The sequence below is a fragment of the Megachile rotundata genome, chromosome 4 (genome assembly GCF_050947335.1).
Source record: "Megachile rotundata isolate GNS110a chromosome 4, iyMegRotu1, whole genome shotgun sequence".
Classification (NCBI taxonomy): Eukaryota; Metazoa; Arthropoda; class Insecta; order Hymenoptera; family Megachilidae; genus Megachile; species Megachile rotundata.
Window position 1 is genome coordinate 19,769,378 of NC_134986.1, and position 19,291 is coordinate 19,788,668.

General features: G+C 45.6%; 1 protein-coding gene across 1 annotated transcript; it reads right to left on the reverse strand.

Annotated features, from left to right (window-relative positions):
* Window positions 1-503: 503 nt before the first annotated feature.
* Window positions 504-18,572, reverse strand: LOC105661760 (uncharacterized). The gene is made up of 2 exons (XM_012290512.2): window positions 17,481-18,572; window positions 504-2,343 (listed from the first exon to the last, which is right to left on the reverse strand). The coding sequence occupies exon 2, from the start codon at window positions 2,289-2,291 to the stop codon at window positions 945-947; it is 1,347 nt and encodes a 448-aa protein (XP_012145902.1). The 5' UTR covers window positions 2,292-2,343; window positions 17,481-18,572; the 3' UTR covers window positions 504-944.
* Window positions 18,573-19,291: the final 719 nt, after the last annotated feature.

Genomic DNA, 19,291 nt, shown 5'->3' on the forward strand with positions numbered 1-19,291 from the left:
TTCGTGTCTGAACCGTCGAATTTCCTGTTCCCCTTGTCCGAGGACAATTCCTGGACCTATTGACCGTCGATCGACAGCCGCACAGATCCGCCCACCGATTTCTATTTTATTATCCATCATTGGCGGTTCGCCGATCGGCGCTGCGGATTATCTCCGAGGCGATGGAGTGGTTGAAATTCGCTTTCTAGATCGTAAAATCGAGAAGCATCGTTTTCAATGGTTCTTTACCGCTGGAACGAATCGGACTGGATTCGATCGGTCTTTTCCTTCCGATGTTTTTTTTCTCGCCCGTTTCTTTTCCTCGTACCGCCTGTCTATCTTACGTTCCAGCAGCAAACGCGATTGAATAACACGTTCTTCGCTAAAATAGTTTCGTTCGTGAAAAATTTATTATCGACAGCCTGCGAATTTATCTACCACACGGAATTAATAGCTGGATTATAGGAGATGTCGGAGGAAAGGGTCTTATAGTAAAAAATCTCTCGAATTTGAGTACTCGAAAATTTTGAATAATTCGTCTATTCCAATGTTCGAATACTCAAATAATTATTCGGATGATTCGAACTTTCGTAACAGCCCGATCTTAGACCCTCGTTTTGAATCACCCTGTATCTCTCCCTTACTTATCGATCGACAAACGGCGATGGTAACGCGTTCACGTATAAAAGTAACTAAAATATCGGCACTTAAATCGAGTTTCGTTCTCCATCCGATCTTCGATCGAATTTCCTTCGAGAACATTCTAGGCACGTACACTAAGGCACCCGGTTTCTAATTCGCTAAATCCTAGTTTCAAGATGCGAAAATCGCATAGAACGACAAGATCTACCGTATAAAAATAACTCTGTCCGTTGGAGGAGGAAAAAAAGAAAAATGGTAGCACGTTCACGAGCATTTCGTTTCATAGAAACTCCAAAGAACCCTGGAACATCGATTTCCTCGACTCAAGTGTTATTCCCAGGCGACATAGGCGGAGAGTTAACTTCCCTCTGTTCCTCTTGAACACTCTCTGGTCTGCTGGTGGTGCTGCTCGACCTCGAACTCAGGTTGTCTCTGTCGCTGAAGTAAGAAGAGTCGCCCCTCTTCTCCTCCAGCTGAAGTTGCTGCTTGTCGTTCCTGAACTCGTCTCCTCCGTGTCCCAGCAACCCGGGGAAGTAAGGTATCCCTTGTCTCTGCGAGGTGATCTTGCCCATGAAACTGCGAATCTCTTCGAAATAGGATTCGTCCGCCCTCGGCAGTTGACCGTGGTACCTGGACCTAACCTCGTCCAGTATCGTAGGACCGTCCGCGTCGTGTTTCTTCAGATGTCTGTCCAAATTGGTCTGCTGACCGAAACATCGTTCGCACAGGGGACACTTGAACGGTTTCTCCTTGTTGTGGATGTTCCGGACGTGGCGTTGCAGGTTGCTGGAGATGCTGAAGCTCCTCTCGCAGTATTTACACTTATAGGGTTGTTCGCCGGTATGCGTCCTCAAATGTCGGGTCAAATTGGCGGATCTGGGGAAAACCTTGCCACAGAATTTGCACGAGTATCTGTCTTTAGGTTTGAGACCAGCTTGGACGCTGATGGAGTACGGTGGAAGACTGGAGGCTGGTTGTTGTTGCTGTTGCTGTTGGCTCGAATGACTCTGTTGCTGCTGCGGATGCTGTTGGCCGGCGGAAGGGCTGGGTATTCTGGGGATGGCTTGCGACGAAGAGGGCGACGTGGAGGAGGTGGTGGACGGGAATCTGTTCGGTGGTAGAGGTACCATCGTGGGCAGAGCTCGAACTTGGATCTTCGGCAGGTCAGGAACGGTCGAGCTATGGTGATGCGATCGGTACATGGCTTCGAGGACCAACGGATGGACGGCATGATGTTGAGGGAACAGCACCGTGTGGTAAGGAATACTGTTACCCAGACTGTTCTGATTCAGGACCTCTATCTCGTTCTGGTTCTCGTCCGTGAGCCTCTCCTTCTTGTGATCCACGCGCAGATCCAACGGCTCGCAGTCGAGATCGTCCTGATGGTGGGTCTGTGGCGGCCTGGCCGCAGGACTCATGTGGGGTTGTTGCTGATGTTGCTGCTGGTTGGAGGGACTCGACAGGCCTCGACCGTGGCCGTGGCTCAAGTCGTACGGTAATTCTTCGACGTCCGGCACGCGAACGCTCAGCGGGTAAATGCTGGCCTGTTTGGGGCTGATGTGGCCCGGCATTTTTCTCGGACTCGAGTCCTTCTCCCGCATGGCTGGAGGATACTTCGGGTCGTGCAACAACGTTGGGGGCAGGGTGATGTTACCGAGATATCCGCTCATCACACCGCCTCTGTCACCCTTGGCCTTGCTCCTGCTCGTCGCACGGGAAGATCTGAAACGAGAATATCGAGTGGCGCGATAATAATCACCGTTTCAACTTTGGTAGCCGCTAATGGATAGTTCAACAGACTTCGTAAACGATTTCTACTGATACGCCCGAGACTTAACGATCGGGTGAAACCAGATTCGAAAAATTATTAATGCCGGGTAGTGCGAACCGACGAATGTTCTTTAGCCGCAGGCGATGATTTAGACGCCGTAGAAATTGATCACCCGCATTGATTCGAAATTGACTGCTCGCATTTTTACGCCGTGGCGTCAGACACGGTGTCGAAACATACCAATAGCGAGCACGTGGTCGAATTTATAATGTCACTTGTTTTCAAGGGTACCAGCGCATCGAACGTTAAAACATAATAGCCCGAATGAATGAATTATACGATATTTTAATCTCGTTCTTACCGAATTTGATTTCTTCGACAAAATTGCTTGCACGACGGAGCGCGTCGAAACTGGTTCGTTAAAAAAAACCATAAACGTGAGTGCGTGAAAGTAATTTCTTTTGAAAGGATTATAATTCGAAAAGTAACCGAAAAGGGGAACAGCGATTGGTGGAAAGTACGAGATATGTATTAATAATACAGCGTGGAGACAAGTCGTCTCATTAATGCTCTCTTATCCGGCGTTGAAATCTCCAGGGCGAAGTGCTGCTAATGCGTGCGTTGAAATCTCCATCGGCGCGTGACATCGATGCGACGCGATTCGTCGAATTCGCTCGATTTCGCGCGTACCTCGAACACGAGGTGGGAATTTCTTGATAAAGGAAGCTCCGGCCAATTCGAGAAATCGTGGAATCCTTTCACAGCCGGTGTCGTTTTCACGCGACTCGATCCAGTTACCGAACAAGCTAATCCTCAGCTGGTTGTCCAGTTCCGATGAAAGAGAAATCCATTCGCGACAGGAATAGTAAGAGGAAGAGGGGAAGGGGGAAAAGAGAGGAGCCACGGAGGAGCAAGAACCCCGTTCCAGCGTAAAAGGAACTGAAACAAAAAGCTCGTCCCGACCGACAATAGTGAAAAGCGTTAATTACGAGAATGCAGAGGAGAATGCTCGAAGAGAATCGAAAGTGTATCTTTACTTTGTTGGTAATTTTGCCGGGGTAGAAGTATAACGCGCGACGAGGAGACGCTGCGCGTGAAATTAACTGTAAAGGTGGTAATACGCGAAGAGTTTACCGTATCAGAGATATATTATGGATTCCTATGGAAATTCAAGTATCGTCTAATACCAGTAATTTTACGATAATTAGGTATAAGAGAATTGCTAATAACAGGGTGATGGATTTCTATGGAAATTAAAGCGTCACCCACGTATGGGGCGTCGAGCGATCGTCTCTCGTAAAAAGGAAGATAAGAGGCAGTTTCCAACCTGCATAATAATACCGAGGCGATTAGTCTAAGAATTTCGCTGTCGTTGATGGACATCGAGAAAGGTATCAATTTGGAATCCGTAACAACAGAAGATGGACGTTTCGCTCCTTTTGCATCGATGAAAGCGATGGGACACCGTTGTCATCTGTCTAGATGTGCTCGCTTTAAGTTCGATTTACATATCGTACTTTCCCTTGTTCCCCTTCGATGGTTCGTATCGAGGAGAAACTCGCGTGTGCTAATCAGATTTTTCAGGCCGAACAACGCAACCTTCCCGAGCAAATCTTTTCGGTTCGATTTAACGAGCTGACCAGCTCGATCGAAGAAGACGGCTCTCTGTACGGATTTCCGGTAACACGATCGCGGACGGTATTATTCTCAGAATTTCGTTTCGAGAGGTTTTATCTCCCGAAAGGTGGAGTTTCTCCGAACGGCTGGGTGAGTAATGTCCTCGGGAAACGGTAGCCGGCTCCTTGGAACGTCGGATGAAATAAGAAGAAGGAAACGCAGAGCACACGATCCTTAAAGACTGACATCTGTTACGTGAATCAAGCTCGAACGACGTCGCTCGAGATCGGCCGAGATCCACGGCTGCCAGCCACGATCCAGTTTTCGGTTTCTAGAAAGTCGGGATGAGTCTCGGGCGTGGTTTGTCTCTTTTTCCTTCTCCTTTTTTCCCCTTACGCTCTCTTTCTCTTTCACCCTCCACCTCTCTCGCTCTGTCGTCCTTGCCGGTATGATTTCTCTCCCGACATTCACCTACGTGTACCATAAGTGCTCCATCAGGAACGCATCGACGTACGCGAAATTTTACCGATCTTTCCATAACTTCTTCGCATTACATTGAAAATAATGCAAATATTATAATTTAGTCGTAAATTTATTTTCTCAGAATTATGTTTCGACCGAATTCAAGCATTCAAATGATCACATCTTTCGTATATTGGAAAATGAATATTCAAGTTGGTAAAATTATGTTTAAAGAATGGCACGACGATTCATCGACCAGGAGTTTATTAGATTATACGAAGTTGAAGATATTACACACTGGTGATTGTTACGGCAGTCAACGCGTTGACAGGAATTAGTGATAAAATTTGCGTTTCTGTATTTGAAATTTCGTGCTACGTAAAAGCTCGAGAGGCTCGTAGAAATCGATGACTACGTGCGTCCCTGTGTCGTGGTAAACACCGTTCGTGTAATTCCATAACCATCGCCACTTGTTACCCGAACAGGTCGCGTCCCTGGCCGGTTTGTCAGGTACAGGGAAGACTTCGATCGTTTCTTTTTCGTGTGACGCAATCGTTTCTTTTTTTTTGATCTGCGAGAAGGTGTAACGCGAAGGTGTGTCCTCCTGGTAATCGCGCGAAATATTCAAATCCGACGCTTAACGAGCCATTTTATTGTTCGCCCTCGGAGGCGCAGCTATTATCTCGTGATTGCGACTCGCGCGATCATCCTCTTTGCGCAATTAACTTGGGCGCGTGCCACTTTTCTTCGACGAATATGCATTGTCGGTCAAATGACTGCCATTGCATTTTGCAACGGTATATGTTAGCGAGACGAGTCGAGAAATTTGTGATCAACTAGAACGATAGGTTCTATTCTATTACGAGCCGCTATTTATTGGCTAACTATTTTGTTATTTTGACGATGAACACATCGGATAAGAATTTCGCGAACAAGTTTTCGTCTACCGGTGTGTAACTATACATATAATAAAAGATGGGTTAAACTTGTCTCTCCCTCCGGTTGTACGATCTTGATCCTCCGTGGCAACCTGTCTTTCGTTTCTCCGTGTTCGCGAGAACAGACACGGTCGAAAAAGAAAAAGAAGAATGCAGGCTTCCTCGTTGCACTGGTCTCCGTATGAAGCACGATCGTTGCTGCCGATAACGGGGCCAAGAGGTGCCGGCATTTAATTACGACTCGCGCCGCTTTAAGCACCGCTGTGTCGGAGATTGAAACTCGTTGCTGAATTCATACGACTCGCGCGACACGGAAATATTGCTCCACGTGTGCGACGAACAACCACGCGAATTTTCGGTGTCTTGTCATCGCTATAATTACTTCGATACTTTGGTAATATCGTAATTAGCTTGCGGACGCGCGGAAAACTGCGAATGCAGCTGCTCGACAGATCGAAAGGAACGATAAGCGCGAGGAAATTTCGATAAACTCTTTTCGATAATTCTTAGAAGTTCTTGAGGAAGATAAGGCAAGTATCATCCTAATTTATAAATTTCCATATATTCGTATAAACGTCCAGTATTTCGTAAACTGACTGACCCCTTAACAACTGGTATCGAGGACTGATGTAGCTCGTGTAGTTTATCGTGGCAATCGATGGTGTCGAGGATGAAAATAAGAGAACGATGCGTGTTATAGATCGTTTGAAAAAAAGGTTCACAAGGTAATGGACAACAATAAACAATGGCCGGGAAGGGTCGGTGAAAGGTGGTAAAGCGGTAGAACGTGGTGTAGTTCGGTTCCTGTGCCGCTTAATCGTTTTCAATGTTACTTTCATTCGGCCTGACGTCCGACATCGTTCATTATTCATCGAGCTTCTTATTTAGCGATGCTTGCATCGGCCAGTGTCTGTTCTGGCAGAATTAATTTGTCGACAAGGTTTCGTCTTGCCAGGTACGCGGCGCGCGTGCATCCGCCGATAATCCGACGATTATTATTTATGATTTCGCCTCCGCGACATAAAAGCTTCGCGAAACGTTCGATTCGTTGCACCCACGCAACCTTGCGATCGTATTTCGGAGAAAGGAGAGAGAAAGGGAAACCAGCGGAACGATGTATCCTTAATGCAACAACTCGAGCACCGTCGTTTCTTCTTTTCTGTGAAATGCTAATTACTCACTGTTCACCCACGGATCTTAAATTGATGGATGACAGACGGTTGGAATAAATAAGTCGAGACTAATCCGCGAACAAATTGGCCTAAGCCGAGAAAGTGTGAACTCCGCAGTAGAAGCTGTCTGGTTAGACGCGACCATGGAGCTTCCACTTTATGGTTGTTTAAGCGTGCACACGAGCTGCTTCTTCTACTGCAACCACGTGTCTTTTTGTATCTTCAATCAAAGGTAACAAAAACAAACATATGTGATCGTAAGAAAATCGCACGGAAAATAGTCACTCATGTGCATCGGGACTCACAGTTTGTTAAACGAACAAGTAGGTTAAATGTTACAATATTTATTTAGATCAAAAGCGCTACATATACTACAATTCTTGCAAAAATCATAAATTACCCATTATCCGATAAAACGTAAAGTGTGAAGATTAGTATCAGTCATTAAACCTTGTAATTCGGGTTGTAAAGTATTTAATGCAGCGTTTACGTCGACGTTAAAACTCGAAGGAAAGGAAAAGTGATTTCTTCCTTTTATTGTTCCACTTCCTTGAAAACGCGAGTCGTAACGCGCTTCACCTGATCGGCCAACGAGCCGATCTCTTCGTTTGGATCGCGACGAACAAATTAAGAAGGTTCGCAGTTGGTTTCCGGTACTTTTACGGACACTGTGACCCTAATAGGCGTTTGCCAATTAGGATCGAAGGAAGACAATGCTGGCCGCAATTCTTTCAAGGAAGCATCATCCGTGATTCCTCCCGAGACCTCCGCTCGATAATGATATTTTCTTCATCCCGAATCTCTGCTACGACGCGGATAGAAACTCGATGCATTGTAACGCGGTTCAATAGAATTCTCCGCAAGAAATTTATGAAACACTTTGTTGCGTTCGTAGCGGCATTCCGCGCCATACAACTCCGTTTACTTCATCTTTATATCGATTTAACGTCGATCGGTCTACGGTGAAATTCAACCGCGATACAAAGTAGTTAGCAGATAATTTCCTGGCGGAGAATTTGTTGGTTCGAATCGAAGAAAAACGTGAAGCACGAACCGACTCATTCGCGATACCTCGCGGTGGATTTTCCAGCGTAATGATTCGCAGAATTTCAGACGAAACGCACGACCATATTTCAGTACCCCTGCTATGAGATAACGTTCATTGGTTTCTTCTATGGTATCTCTATGATTTAGATAAATGGCGGCTGGTTGCAGGCGTTCCCTATGAAAACTTAAGCTATCGATGCACAGGTGGAATTTCGCTGCATACTCTCACCGCGATACCGTCTCGGATTTCATATTACTATTTCACTTCTGATCGAAAGAAAGTAGAAAATGTTACACAAAACGATAATGGTGGGGGATAAAGCTAATGCGTGTCTAATATAATAATTTATGCCACGCGATAACTATTATTACCGGCAATAATTATTTCATAGTTTAATTAATACGACGAGTGATACGATGACTGCTATATTTTACAATTACGTTTTCACTTCGGAACTTAACCTACTGTAATCTCAGTGATTCAATTACATTAAATTCATGGCGCGTCATCGGGTGCCTCGCATTTATCGCGGTACAATTTGCAGAGCATCACCGACCACTTTCTCGTCGAGGTAGCCCCATTTTCAGCGGAATGTTAATCGTCTGAAATTCGCTAAATATTTCTCATCCGCGCCGGAAGAAGATTATGCCATTTATAGACGTTAGATCGAGGCCCCGACAATGGTGGGCTGAGAATTTTTCTCACAACGCAACGCGTTTAGTCCACGTCTGGTAACAGTAACAGCCATTTGTCTGCAAATTACGCGATAACAGAAGAGCGATTCGGAGAAGGGACGGGAAAAGAAAGTGACTTGTTTCGATCAGTCAAACTCGAGTTTCGGTAAAATCCTTTAAGGATTAATAAATTACGCGTCTGGAAGCGGAGCAATTTAACAGCGATGCGGTATCTTTTGAGAATTCGTAGATGGGTAAATTTGAAATATGACCGAATTCCGGCTCTGCAGCGTCGATACTCTCTGTGTGCGCCGCAAATTAAAATCAGCGTTTCTTATCTACGGTCAGTGATTGCGTAAGGATCCGAGCCGCGGGTAATGATAAAATTCCAACGACTGTGTCGAAAGAAGCCAATTCTCAATGAATATCGGAAAATTGTTCGAAGTATTGCGTTTCCAAGGAAGCCAAGTCGAGGAAGAGAAAGGCGCGGCAAATGGAGGAAGGGTTCGTCGAAACAAAGACATCAAACGGTTCGCTTTGCCGTTAGACACGCCGATTCGAGCAGACCATGATCATTTTCTACGGTTCTAACCGCTCGAAAATGCCCGCTGGCGGACGTCCGAGTTTTGCGAAACCGATTCTTCTAACTCGATCGCTTTACGACTCGTCGCTGCTCCGCGCCTTTATTCCTCCATATTTTTCGTTCATCTTTCTTTTTCCGTCGACTGCTTCGACTATTTCTTGCCACGTAATATGCATAGCGAATTGCGCTGAAACGTTTCTTTATGATCCATTTGAAAGTACATCGAACACGTGTGGACCTTGGTATGCATCGCATTTCACTTTTTGTCATTCGGTTGATTATAATCGCAGTGTATTATTCGACATAGATTCCTTCCTAGAACTTTGGATTAAAATAATTGAGTAATAGATTTTCAAATCCCTAATTAAGCGCGTGCTTTTTAGACGCGTAATCGTTTGAACGTTGTAACGATCGAGAAAGGCGAGAAAGTAAAATAAAATTCTGGATTCCAGGAACGAATAGCGAAATTTATAGCCGAGCGAAGCTATAAGAGCAAATTGTGTCGATTATACGAATAGTTTCTAAGGAAGTTTGATTTGTGCTTGATTAGATAGTTTAAATTAACAATAGTGGTTTAATGTTCAGTTGAAATAATTCGTAGACGCTGGAAGAAGATGTAGGATTTGGACTTTGAGTAACACGCGTGGATCGAATCTCGGAACGGATCTCATCTACAGGGAAGTACACCTCATCCGACCATAATAGACAGGCGTGATTTAAAAGGAGTGAAATCAATGGCAGATGAGAGAACAAGTTGGGCGACAGCACAGAAATAAGCACGAGGGGGAACGCCTGTGAGCGATGGCACGCAACGATCGATGAACCGCTGTAATTCAATTCGACGTATTAGAAAGTGACTTTTAATTAATGCGTCGATCGATATTAGCCTCCGTAGAGCAGACACCGCGAGGATTCGATCAAATAATGATCTCGTCGTTTTGATTAATCGTAATCGTTCGCGCTGGGCCACCTGGGGCAACCAGGTTGCCAGAACGGTGATCGTAATTGGAGTGGTGTAAATCGAACTGTTGTGCAATCGGTGACTTCTCCAACCTCCCATTTGCCCTAAATTCAATCTTCTCGATCTACTTTCCAGTCTTTATATCGATCACTGCTAACGCACTTACTCGAGGTACTTTCCTTCTTCAGCGTTTATTAGGTAATTTACTAATGTATTGTTTCAGAGATTGTACAGTACTTACTCGGTACTTGATACAGTACTTAGGACATTAACGATATTTAGTATATTATCGAAGAGCAGTATATTTTTGCACAAAGAGACTCAATAAGCTACCGTTTTATCGATTACGTGAAACGCGTCTGCGATCCACGTGCCGTTTATCTAGCACCATCTAACGATTCCTAGTGAATAGGAACACGACTTCCTTCCTTCTGTCGCGTATAAGCGAACGTATGACCCTTCTCTGTGTCAGCGAAAACGGGAGAAAAGAAATGTGCCAGGGATGTGACCAACGATTTCTCGCATGATCTGCGAACGGATCGAAGAGGACAGACGAAGCGTAGAGAAGAGAGAGGAGAAGCGGTTGACTAACAAACGATGATTTCGTCCCGTACAGCGTGAATATTTCATGAGAAAACGGTCGGAGACGGCATCGGTGAGCTCGAGGGATGGACGCTCGCGACAAGATAACGACGAAGACGAGACACGAGAAAAGAAGGGGAGAGAATCGGTGTCGCGGAAGAGTTGCGAGAAAAGGTGTTGCGACGAAGGACGGGCATAGCGATGGGCTATGAGCTACCAAGATAACTATACGGAGAAAGTTTCGAATCGCGCTGAATTTTATAAGCTAGATTTTATACTCCTTCAAGTTTTTATAGTCTTCGATCTCTTCAAATATTAGCAACTTTTTGGAATACACAGCAATAATATGCGAATAGTTTTGTCTTAAGCAGTATCGCTCAAAATGGCATGTTGATTCAGCAGCATTGTAATTGCAATCTCTCAATTATTCATAAATCGAAATATCGTTTGTTCCTTTTACTTACTCCAAAATAAATATTCAAGATATTTATTTCATTTTCTTACGCGTATCGTACAGTTTGCATATTTTTTACCGCACTTTGCTCGTCACTAATTAAGAACAATTCCAATTCATGTCTTTGCATATTACTGCGCGTATACGTAAGAGTTACGATTAGAGTTACAGAGATAAGAGTCCATAATTTGATATCGAAATACTCGAATGTACTCGAATCGTTTGAGAAGCTGGTAGTTTCGAATATCCATCAGTGCGGTTACACGAACAGAAAGAAGAGTAGGAGAGAATCAGGCCAACGGCTAGCCAACAAAGGCATCGTAGGAAAATTCATGAAAATCTATTCGTGATTTGGTGGCTGATCGTTGTATATATTTGTGCACGAGATATTGGCCAGGGCCTGCTTGAATATCGGGGTTCAGCAACTTTCCACGAAGCTGCGCGAACGCTGTACCGTTTCGTCTTTCTTCGTAGCAGATCTGATCCTATTCGATCCGTTCCGTGTCGTAACGCGATCTTTCCTCTCGTCGGACGATAATCGTTCTCGTCCGATTCGCGGAAGCGAGACGAACGGTGGATCAACAGTCGTTGGCTTCCGATTCGGTGCGTTTCCGTCGAAAACGAGGAAATCGATTCACGGTTTTCAAGAGATCGCTTCGAGCGACAGATGATTGCTTCACGCTCGAGATACGAAATTTTGCGTTCCAGGAAGCTCGAGGATCCTTTAATAGCCACGCGATCCGTCTGCAAATTACTCGGTTGTCGGGTCCAAACCGTGCTCCGGCGTCCTTCCAAGGCCATCGGTAGTCGGTCATTTGCGGAACAACCATAAATGAAAGGATTCCCCGTGAGAATTCACGGAATTCCAAGAAACTACATCTTCGTCGTTCTGGGATATTCTTTCGATTTAATCTCTTTCCTTAATACCTTTTTTGTCTCGGCGATTATAAGAGTTTTTCTCTTTTGGAAGAGCTCGAATCGTCAACGATAAACTACTTTCTTCTTTTGCTCAAGAATTCTTTGGTAGCTAATTGATTTTGGATGATGTTCGCTCTTTACAACTATGGAAAGGGTGGCGTAACAACGATGTAAAATTCATAGCTAGCTGATATCGTGCACAGTTCAACGCTTGTCTACTAAATTGCCAGTTGGAAACAATGCTGATCCTATTAGTTCGATTACCAATTTACGTTCACGTTCCCAGATTATTTAGGATCTATCGTCGCTACATTCTCCAGGCCTTCCTCTATATCTACGAATAATCTTGTAGCCGTTTCCTGAAGACGAAAATCGCGGACAGAAGTACGCGATTGCGTAGCCTTCGACGATGCAGCTGCGTGTCGAAGGATAACGAACATGGATGGACGAATAAATTGTTTTTACCCGCTCTTTGCTTAGGAATTGCTCATTTATTTCTGTGCGGTGAAAAAGTATACTTTGCGACGCTGATCGGACATGGTTAATTCGCAGTTCGTCCTAGAATGCTTCGCGTGCTTCTAGTCATCCTTACACTCCCAATTTGGTCATCCTTGCATGATTAATCGAAAGCTCCAAGTTTGGTGAACTATCCGCTTTAGCAGCGAGAACAACGAGGAAGAAACAAAGAGGTTCCCAACGCGAAATATCTATTAAACTTTGAACAGAGAACGTTTCAAGGTATAACGAAAGACTGAAAATAAAATTGCAGGCAGTATTTTCTCCGAAAATTATTCGGATAATTATTCAGTTTTGTTTACTTTGTACATATTGCAACTGTTGTCCTTAAGTGGTTTCCATCGAACGAATTAAGGTTATATTCTGGAGAGACACCTGGTATACCAGATGGGCGGTGCGAGAACCGTAATTCAGCACGCGGCTCGTTAAAGTCGGTGCATAATGAAATTAATGTAAAGGCTCCGTAACGGGCTGCGGTCGATATTAAATCGTGCAATTAATTACGTATCACCAGTTATTATACCGAATGGAGGCGCTTTCACGAAGACTCGATACTGATTCGAGGCGAGAAAACAGTGAGCACAATAACCATGTGTAATGTATGTTTTCGTGAACGTTTTTTTGCGCTGACCGCCGCGTTACGGTTATCTCGATTAACATTCTTATGTCACGAATATAGTCTGCGACATAAGTTATCGCAGACAACGAATGTGGGAACAGGTTCGGTTCTGAAATCGCATCGGTTTCGGTCGTTTCCACCTTTGAACCGAAAGATTTCCCTTTGATAATCGGTAATAAGATTTCTGAGGATTTCACGGTTCACTCTGTTTTATCCTTCGTTTCGCTGGACCTAAACAGGCGTTCCAACTCGCGAGCATATTTCGGAAGTGTACTCGAGCAAAGTGTGCAATTCCCTCGCTAGTTTTTCTATAGCGAAGCAGCAAAAAAGAGGAAATGGAGAAGGCTGAACATACCTATGCTAATGTTGGACGATTGCACCGATCGTAAAAATGACACGTTCCCAGACTCCTGGTAACCGGACGATCTTTCAACAAACGCGTCACACACGCGTCACACGAGTTTCTGTTTGTACATAAACCAGTTTATAAATCGTCGGTTTCTTTTCTCACCTATCGCCGTGCCCGATCTCGAAGAATCGCACGCGTACTCGAGTTTCTCCAAAAGGAAAAACTGCGTCCGAATCGAAGTTTCCTCGCGAGCGAATGTAAAATTGATCGGAGTGGCGCGAAGGATGTGCTCTCGTCCTCGAGGCGAATTTTTCCTGGCGAAAAAAGGTGGGCGTGCATCGTTGGTCTACGATAGGTGGGATCACCGTGACGACGATGAACTTAACAATGGCATTGCGGTACGCTGCTCGAATTTAATTCGAAAGCAACGAGACCCATTGTACGCGAGAGACGTATAAATAGACGAGGTCGGTACGCGTGCCCACGCAGCAAGCTTTATGCCACCGAGCATCTCTTTCTCCTTCCGCCTCGTACCGGCTCGAATTTACATTTTACAACCGCGGACGACTTTTTAGAAAAACAACGTATAAATTCTCGTTAAACGCGATTCGTTCAGACAGCGTTTCGTTACTCGACTTCACTGGCTGATCGGGTTAATGGTTAATAAATTTTAATAGATACCTCCCGGTTACGTACGCGATACGGTAAATTGAAGTCCGAAGACGATGTTTTACATATTTTTTTCATTGGTAATGCTCGCTAATAATTACGACACTGTTCGAGATCCTTCTCCGGAAGTTGTGTTTGCTATCAGCAGAAGACGTATCGGTACCGATACGAGTCGAGAAATAAAATGTTGCGCGTCGAAATTCTCTAATACACGCTCTACTAATTCCCGGAGACTCGATACCGGTGCATCGACTAGAATTAGGTACTTAAATTTTGAACTGAGCCTTTGAGTAAATATTCGATCCAAGTATCAAGTATGTCGTGGACCAAGATCGCCCCAGATACAATAAGAAGAAGCGGAAGACGAATGTTGGCGAAAGTGTCGGCGCAGCAAGTAGAGTAGTCGGTTACTATTTTAGTCTTCTCCCCTGAGTTGGAATTCCTGCGATTCGCATTTTTTTACGATTCCCGTACGATCGGTAAAATACGAGAGAAGAACATTAAACAGCGTCAGCATCGATGATATCATTACAGCGAACTACCGCATTGAAATTTGAAAGGTAAGAGATCGTTCGTCAACGCTTCGACTTTTGATTCGATGCGACACAATTTCGCGACAACTTCCGAGCGTGCGGACAATAGCGTAACACGATGACAAGCTAGAGACTTCAAAGACAGTGTCCGGGGACGGTATTGTCGTTCAGGAACCGTTTTATTGCGGTTTGCGCCAGTTCAGAGGCGAAGATCTCCGGTGGCGAGGACATTGTTCGAACGTCTGGGAGTCTCTCATGATTGTCGTGCTTCCCATTCTCGTAATAGTGGCCGTATTCAAATAACGTCGGTACACGTCTACGCATCGCGATCGTTGGGCAATCGGAAAAAAAAGAGGAAGCAACCTGCAGCCGTTCGCGCAACCGCTCCACTTGACACCGGTGTGCCATATTCGCTCCTCTCTTATTAATCGTCACATTTTCTGCACTTACATTCCGTATACAATTACATTCGTAAATGTGAAAAGTGTGTTGACAAGGGTAAGGCCTCTTCAGAGTACACAGTGCTTGCGAATTTATTAGAGAATAATGTGAAACACGTGCTGTATGTATAACGCGTTTATAGGTACATCTACAATATAACCTCGTAAACAGTATTTTTTCCTTGCATAATTGCTACGCGCGGTAGATAAACAAGTCTAACTGATTCTGTTAGAAAATGGTATGTTCAAGATTCAACATCTAGTGCGACGTATTTTCGATTTATTTTGAAGTATCCGACTGTGGTTTTCGTTGAGGATTCGTGAATGTAACAGATTCGAAGAAAACGTATCCGATTTGTGGTTAAAAATTGTAAATCTACTTAAGTCGATGATAAACCGGCCGGTTTGTTTAGCGCCGCCCTCGATCTTGATTTTATCTCCAGTCGCAACGTTAATTGTACAAACTGGCAGTGTAAATTACGGGCCAGTCTCGGGTGAGAAAAAGCGGTGCTGATCGTACGTCGGTGAATTATTACACAGATAGAAAAGACGGTCGCTAAGGAATCGTTAATGGCGTGGCGTGGATCGGTCGGCGAAAAGAAAGAAAATAATGGAGCGCACGCGAAAGAGACGAACGGAAAGAGCGGAGGAAAAGGCCAATCCTATTGGTTTCGCGCGACCGTTAACGGTCTTGTCGGTCTATTTCGATCGGCGTGGTCCCAGCAACAAAAATCGAGGCGCCTCGCCGTTGGCTTACCTGTTATCAATTAACTGTTAACGTTGCTGCACCCTCGGAACCGTAAGTGCTGCGTGCACTATCGAACCGGCCTGTTTCTCTATGAATAATGTATCTCGGTTCGGGGAATTCATGGCATTTAATCATTGGATCGTTAACAGCGGACAGACGACCGACTTGCAGAGATTTATGCGGCACCCACGAATATTCTTGCTACGTTCATGAGAATCTTCCGCGAACCGTGCGATTGCCACGCTCGATCCTGGATAAAGCGTTTCCATTCCTTTGACGCGATGGGCTGATAATGTCAAACCATTAAGTACATGTATCTTCGCTTTTTAAGCATTTTAAATGTTTCCGAGTGTTTCAATTGCAATTACATTACAAAAGAGTGGCGATCTAATGCTTGACTATGCTACGCGTGGTAATAAAACGGGTACCAAATTGTTGTTCACAAAATTAAATATCTCCATTTTCTGTAACCGTAATCGATGACGAGCAAGGATAAAAATAGAAAGAAGATTCGAAGAAGTGGAGGAATTCGATTAACAAGTCTCATGAAAAATTTTATCGACTTGCAAGAGCTATTAACAGTGACATATACGGTTAATGGCTTCTATCCGATAAGTAGCAGCGGTAATTATTTTGAGCGGCTAGATCATTATTATGCAATGACGCATAGCCGAAATCGTGTTGAACGGAAACAGAAGAGCATAAAATTTAATATCGGCTGGTGATGCGACACGCTCCCACAATGTGCTATCTTGCTTTTACGCGTTAGATGGAACCAACGAACAAAGAGTCATTTTCAACGAATTACAAGAGTTGTTCGCAAGCTTTTCAGCCTGAATTCTGTCGGATCAGCTAGCACGGGGTTATCTGGAGGTGCCTCGAATGGGCGCAGTCGCTCGTCCAGTCCGGAGGCGCGTAAATTTATGAACGAGGAAACGCGGCGGGCATCGCGGCGGGAACATAGCTTTCGCGATGTCTCGTTGCTTGAGCGGCAGAACGAACCGTTCGGTGATATAAGGACGAGCGTGGGCGACGCTTACTTTTGAAGCGGGATCGCAAGCGCGACTTTGAAACTGGTTCCGAGCGAATTAGACGACAACCAGCCTTCGAGCCCGGTGAAACGCTCCCTCGTTTCTATTTTATTCTATACAATCTATACACCTATTTGTTACTCTTCGCCGCTTTATCCTTGTTTCGACTATAAAAAGATGTCGCTGTTCGGAATGGTCTGCACAAATGGTGCATACGGGATCGAAAGTTGATTTCGTGCAGCTGCGAATCGAAAAAGGCGGGAATTCAACTGGTTCGATTCGATTCGACGCGGTCGAATTCGACACGATCCCAATTTGGCGGGATTGGAAATTCAACGCGATTCGTTTCGACGAAGTTCGATTTAGATTTGTTACCACCATCGCGCGTGCATTTTTTATTTATTAAAAATAAGGCAGTGAAATTTGTAGGCAAACGCTAGTGCAGAACGCGTTACAAGATCAAGTTCGAAAACGTTAGCGAGAAATTGTTTGACGCTTGCATGCGAGCTCGGTGAGTCAGTGATTAAAGGGTTAAACTGGACCGGTCGGAAGCGGAAGTCGCGATGTTTACAACGGGGACGCAGGAGTACGATCCGAGATTTCATCGGCAGGTAGCCGTGCGAGGGAACCCGACGAAACGTCTCAATCAATTTCAGGTAGCCACGTTTTCTTCGTGGTCGCCTCTCGATTCTCGCGGCGGCGGCTTCATAAATATTCAGAGGAGCCGGTCGCGCTAACTCTCGAACCCTTGTAAGAAAAAGAAAATCGATTTACCTTTTGCGTCATTCCACGACCTTGAAGTCGGGGGTTGTTGGTCGCACTTGCGTCGAACGGTTCTCACTTTCCCACCTGTGTCTTCCTTTTTTCTCTCGTCAAACTCGTTTTTCCGTTCCGTTTATTTTTTCTGAATCTCTCCGCCACGTGCCACCGTTACGAGTTCACCACGCGCAAGGGATAGAAAGAGAAGAGTCAGTCAGTCAAAGACAGAAAGAAGCGGAAGAAGTAGACGGAAGAAAAGCGAAGAGGGAAACTGTAAGAATCACTGTGGTTTCAACAACGGCACACTATCCTCACACTCGTGCACTTCTTCTTCTTCCTCTTCGTTCATCGATCCTCGCTAGGATCGTGTTCCTACCGGTATCCTGAATGGAACGTCCGATCGAACATCCTGAAGAGGCTCCGCGACGGGACTCGGCCTTTCAGGAGTGCGCCTCGTGGCGACCACGTGTTCGAGCGGACGGATCGCGACGCGTGTCACGCGACTGTTCCTCGTCCCGGGATCATTCGTATCACTGAACTCCGACAAATCCTTTAGGCGGGATCTTTCTGTTCCGGTAAAAGCTGGGTCGAAGAGAAAGAGGTACGGTAGCACGCGACGATCGATCTTCACCGACACCAACTTCACCGAGCGTGTAGTATCCTCTGTCCGATGCTGGGAGGTCCTCGAGGCTGGTACTCCGGCGAGGACGATCTCGTGGTCCTGATCGATCGCGTGTCGCGTCGTCAGGACAGTCGGGTCCTGACTGGTCGTTCCTTTGGCTCAGCAACGGAGGAGGAACGGAAGGAGTCAACCACGTTGCTCAGCACCGTCCGGCGATCGTTTGGTGCTCCTTGTCCAGGTCCTCTCTCGAGGCGTGTGATATCCCCCCCGTCGGGCTGCCTCGTGGACGAAGCGGAATATCAGCGAGCGCTCTCGAGGAGATTCGTGAGACGCGACTCGCTGCGAGTCGTGGATCTCCGAGGCGGGTAACGGGGAGAGTCGTGGCGAACCGAGGCGCGGCAAGACGCGGCAAGACGAGAGGCTGTGCACCGTGCACGGTGGTGAGTAAGCCGAGTGTATCGGTGAGTAAAGCTGCGTCGCGCGAGTGAACAGAAGAGAAGAGTACGGCGTGGCCGGTTGGTTGGATAACGACGAACGAACCGAGCAAGGGAGAAAAAGGTGATCGAGCTAGAGGGACGGAGAGGAAAGTAGACCAACCGAGATGAACAAGAGAGAGGGGCTGAGAGGAGAACGCACACAGAGAAGGGTACCGTGGACTGGGCGGGGAGACTGAACCCGTAGGTTGGCGGGTAGGTTGGTAAGTAGGTAGGTAGGTAGGTAGGTGAACCAGGAGGTACACACGGTGGACGCTCGCCGGTGTCGTTCGTAGTCTGGGTGGATCGCTGCCGCGGTCCAGGTACCATCGTACATGTCCTCACACAGGATGATACTTCGGATCTCTTAATGCCCCAAGCTTCTGTCGCCACCTTAACCCTTTTCGACATTCGACTACTTAATACTAACAAATATTTATCTCTATTGCCCTTTGTCGATTACTCTGTTAACGAACCATCGAACCGATGTTTAACCAACGAGAAATCTTGGCGGGTACTTATGGTCGCCTTTTTAATTACGCTTTCAGAACATACCTAATCAGCTGTTAAAAGAGGTGGGAGTTTTAAGAAAATTATGTTTTTATTTTTACCGGTGCAGGCTCCGTAATATGGATCAATATAAGCTCACTGACGTGTTAGTTCACGTGCGAGGTCTGTAATGTGACGCTACTTTATTTGGTAGCATTACTTTGCAAACTATAATTAATGTG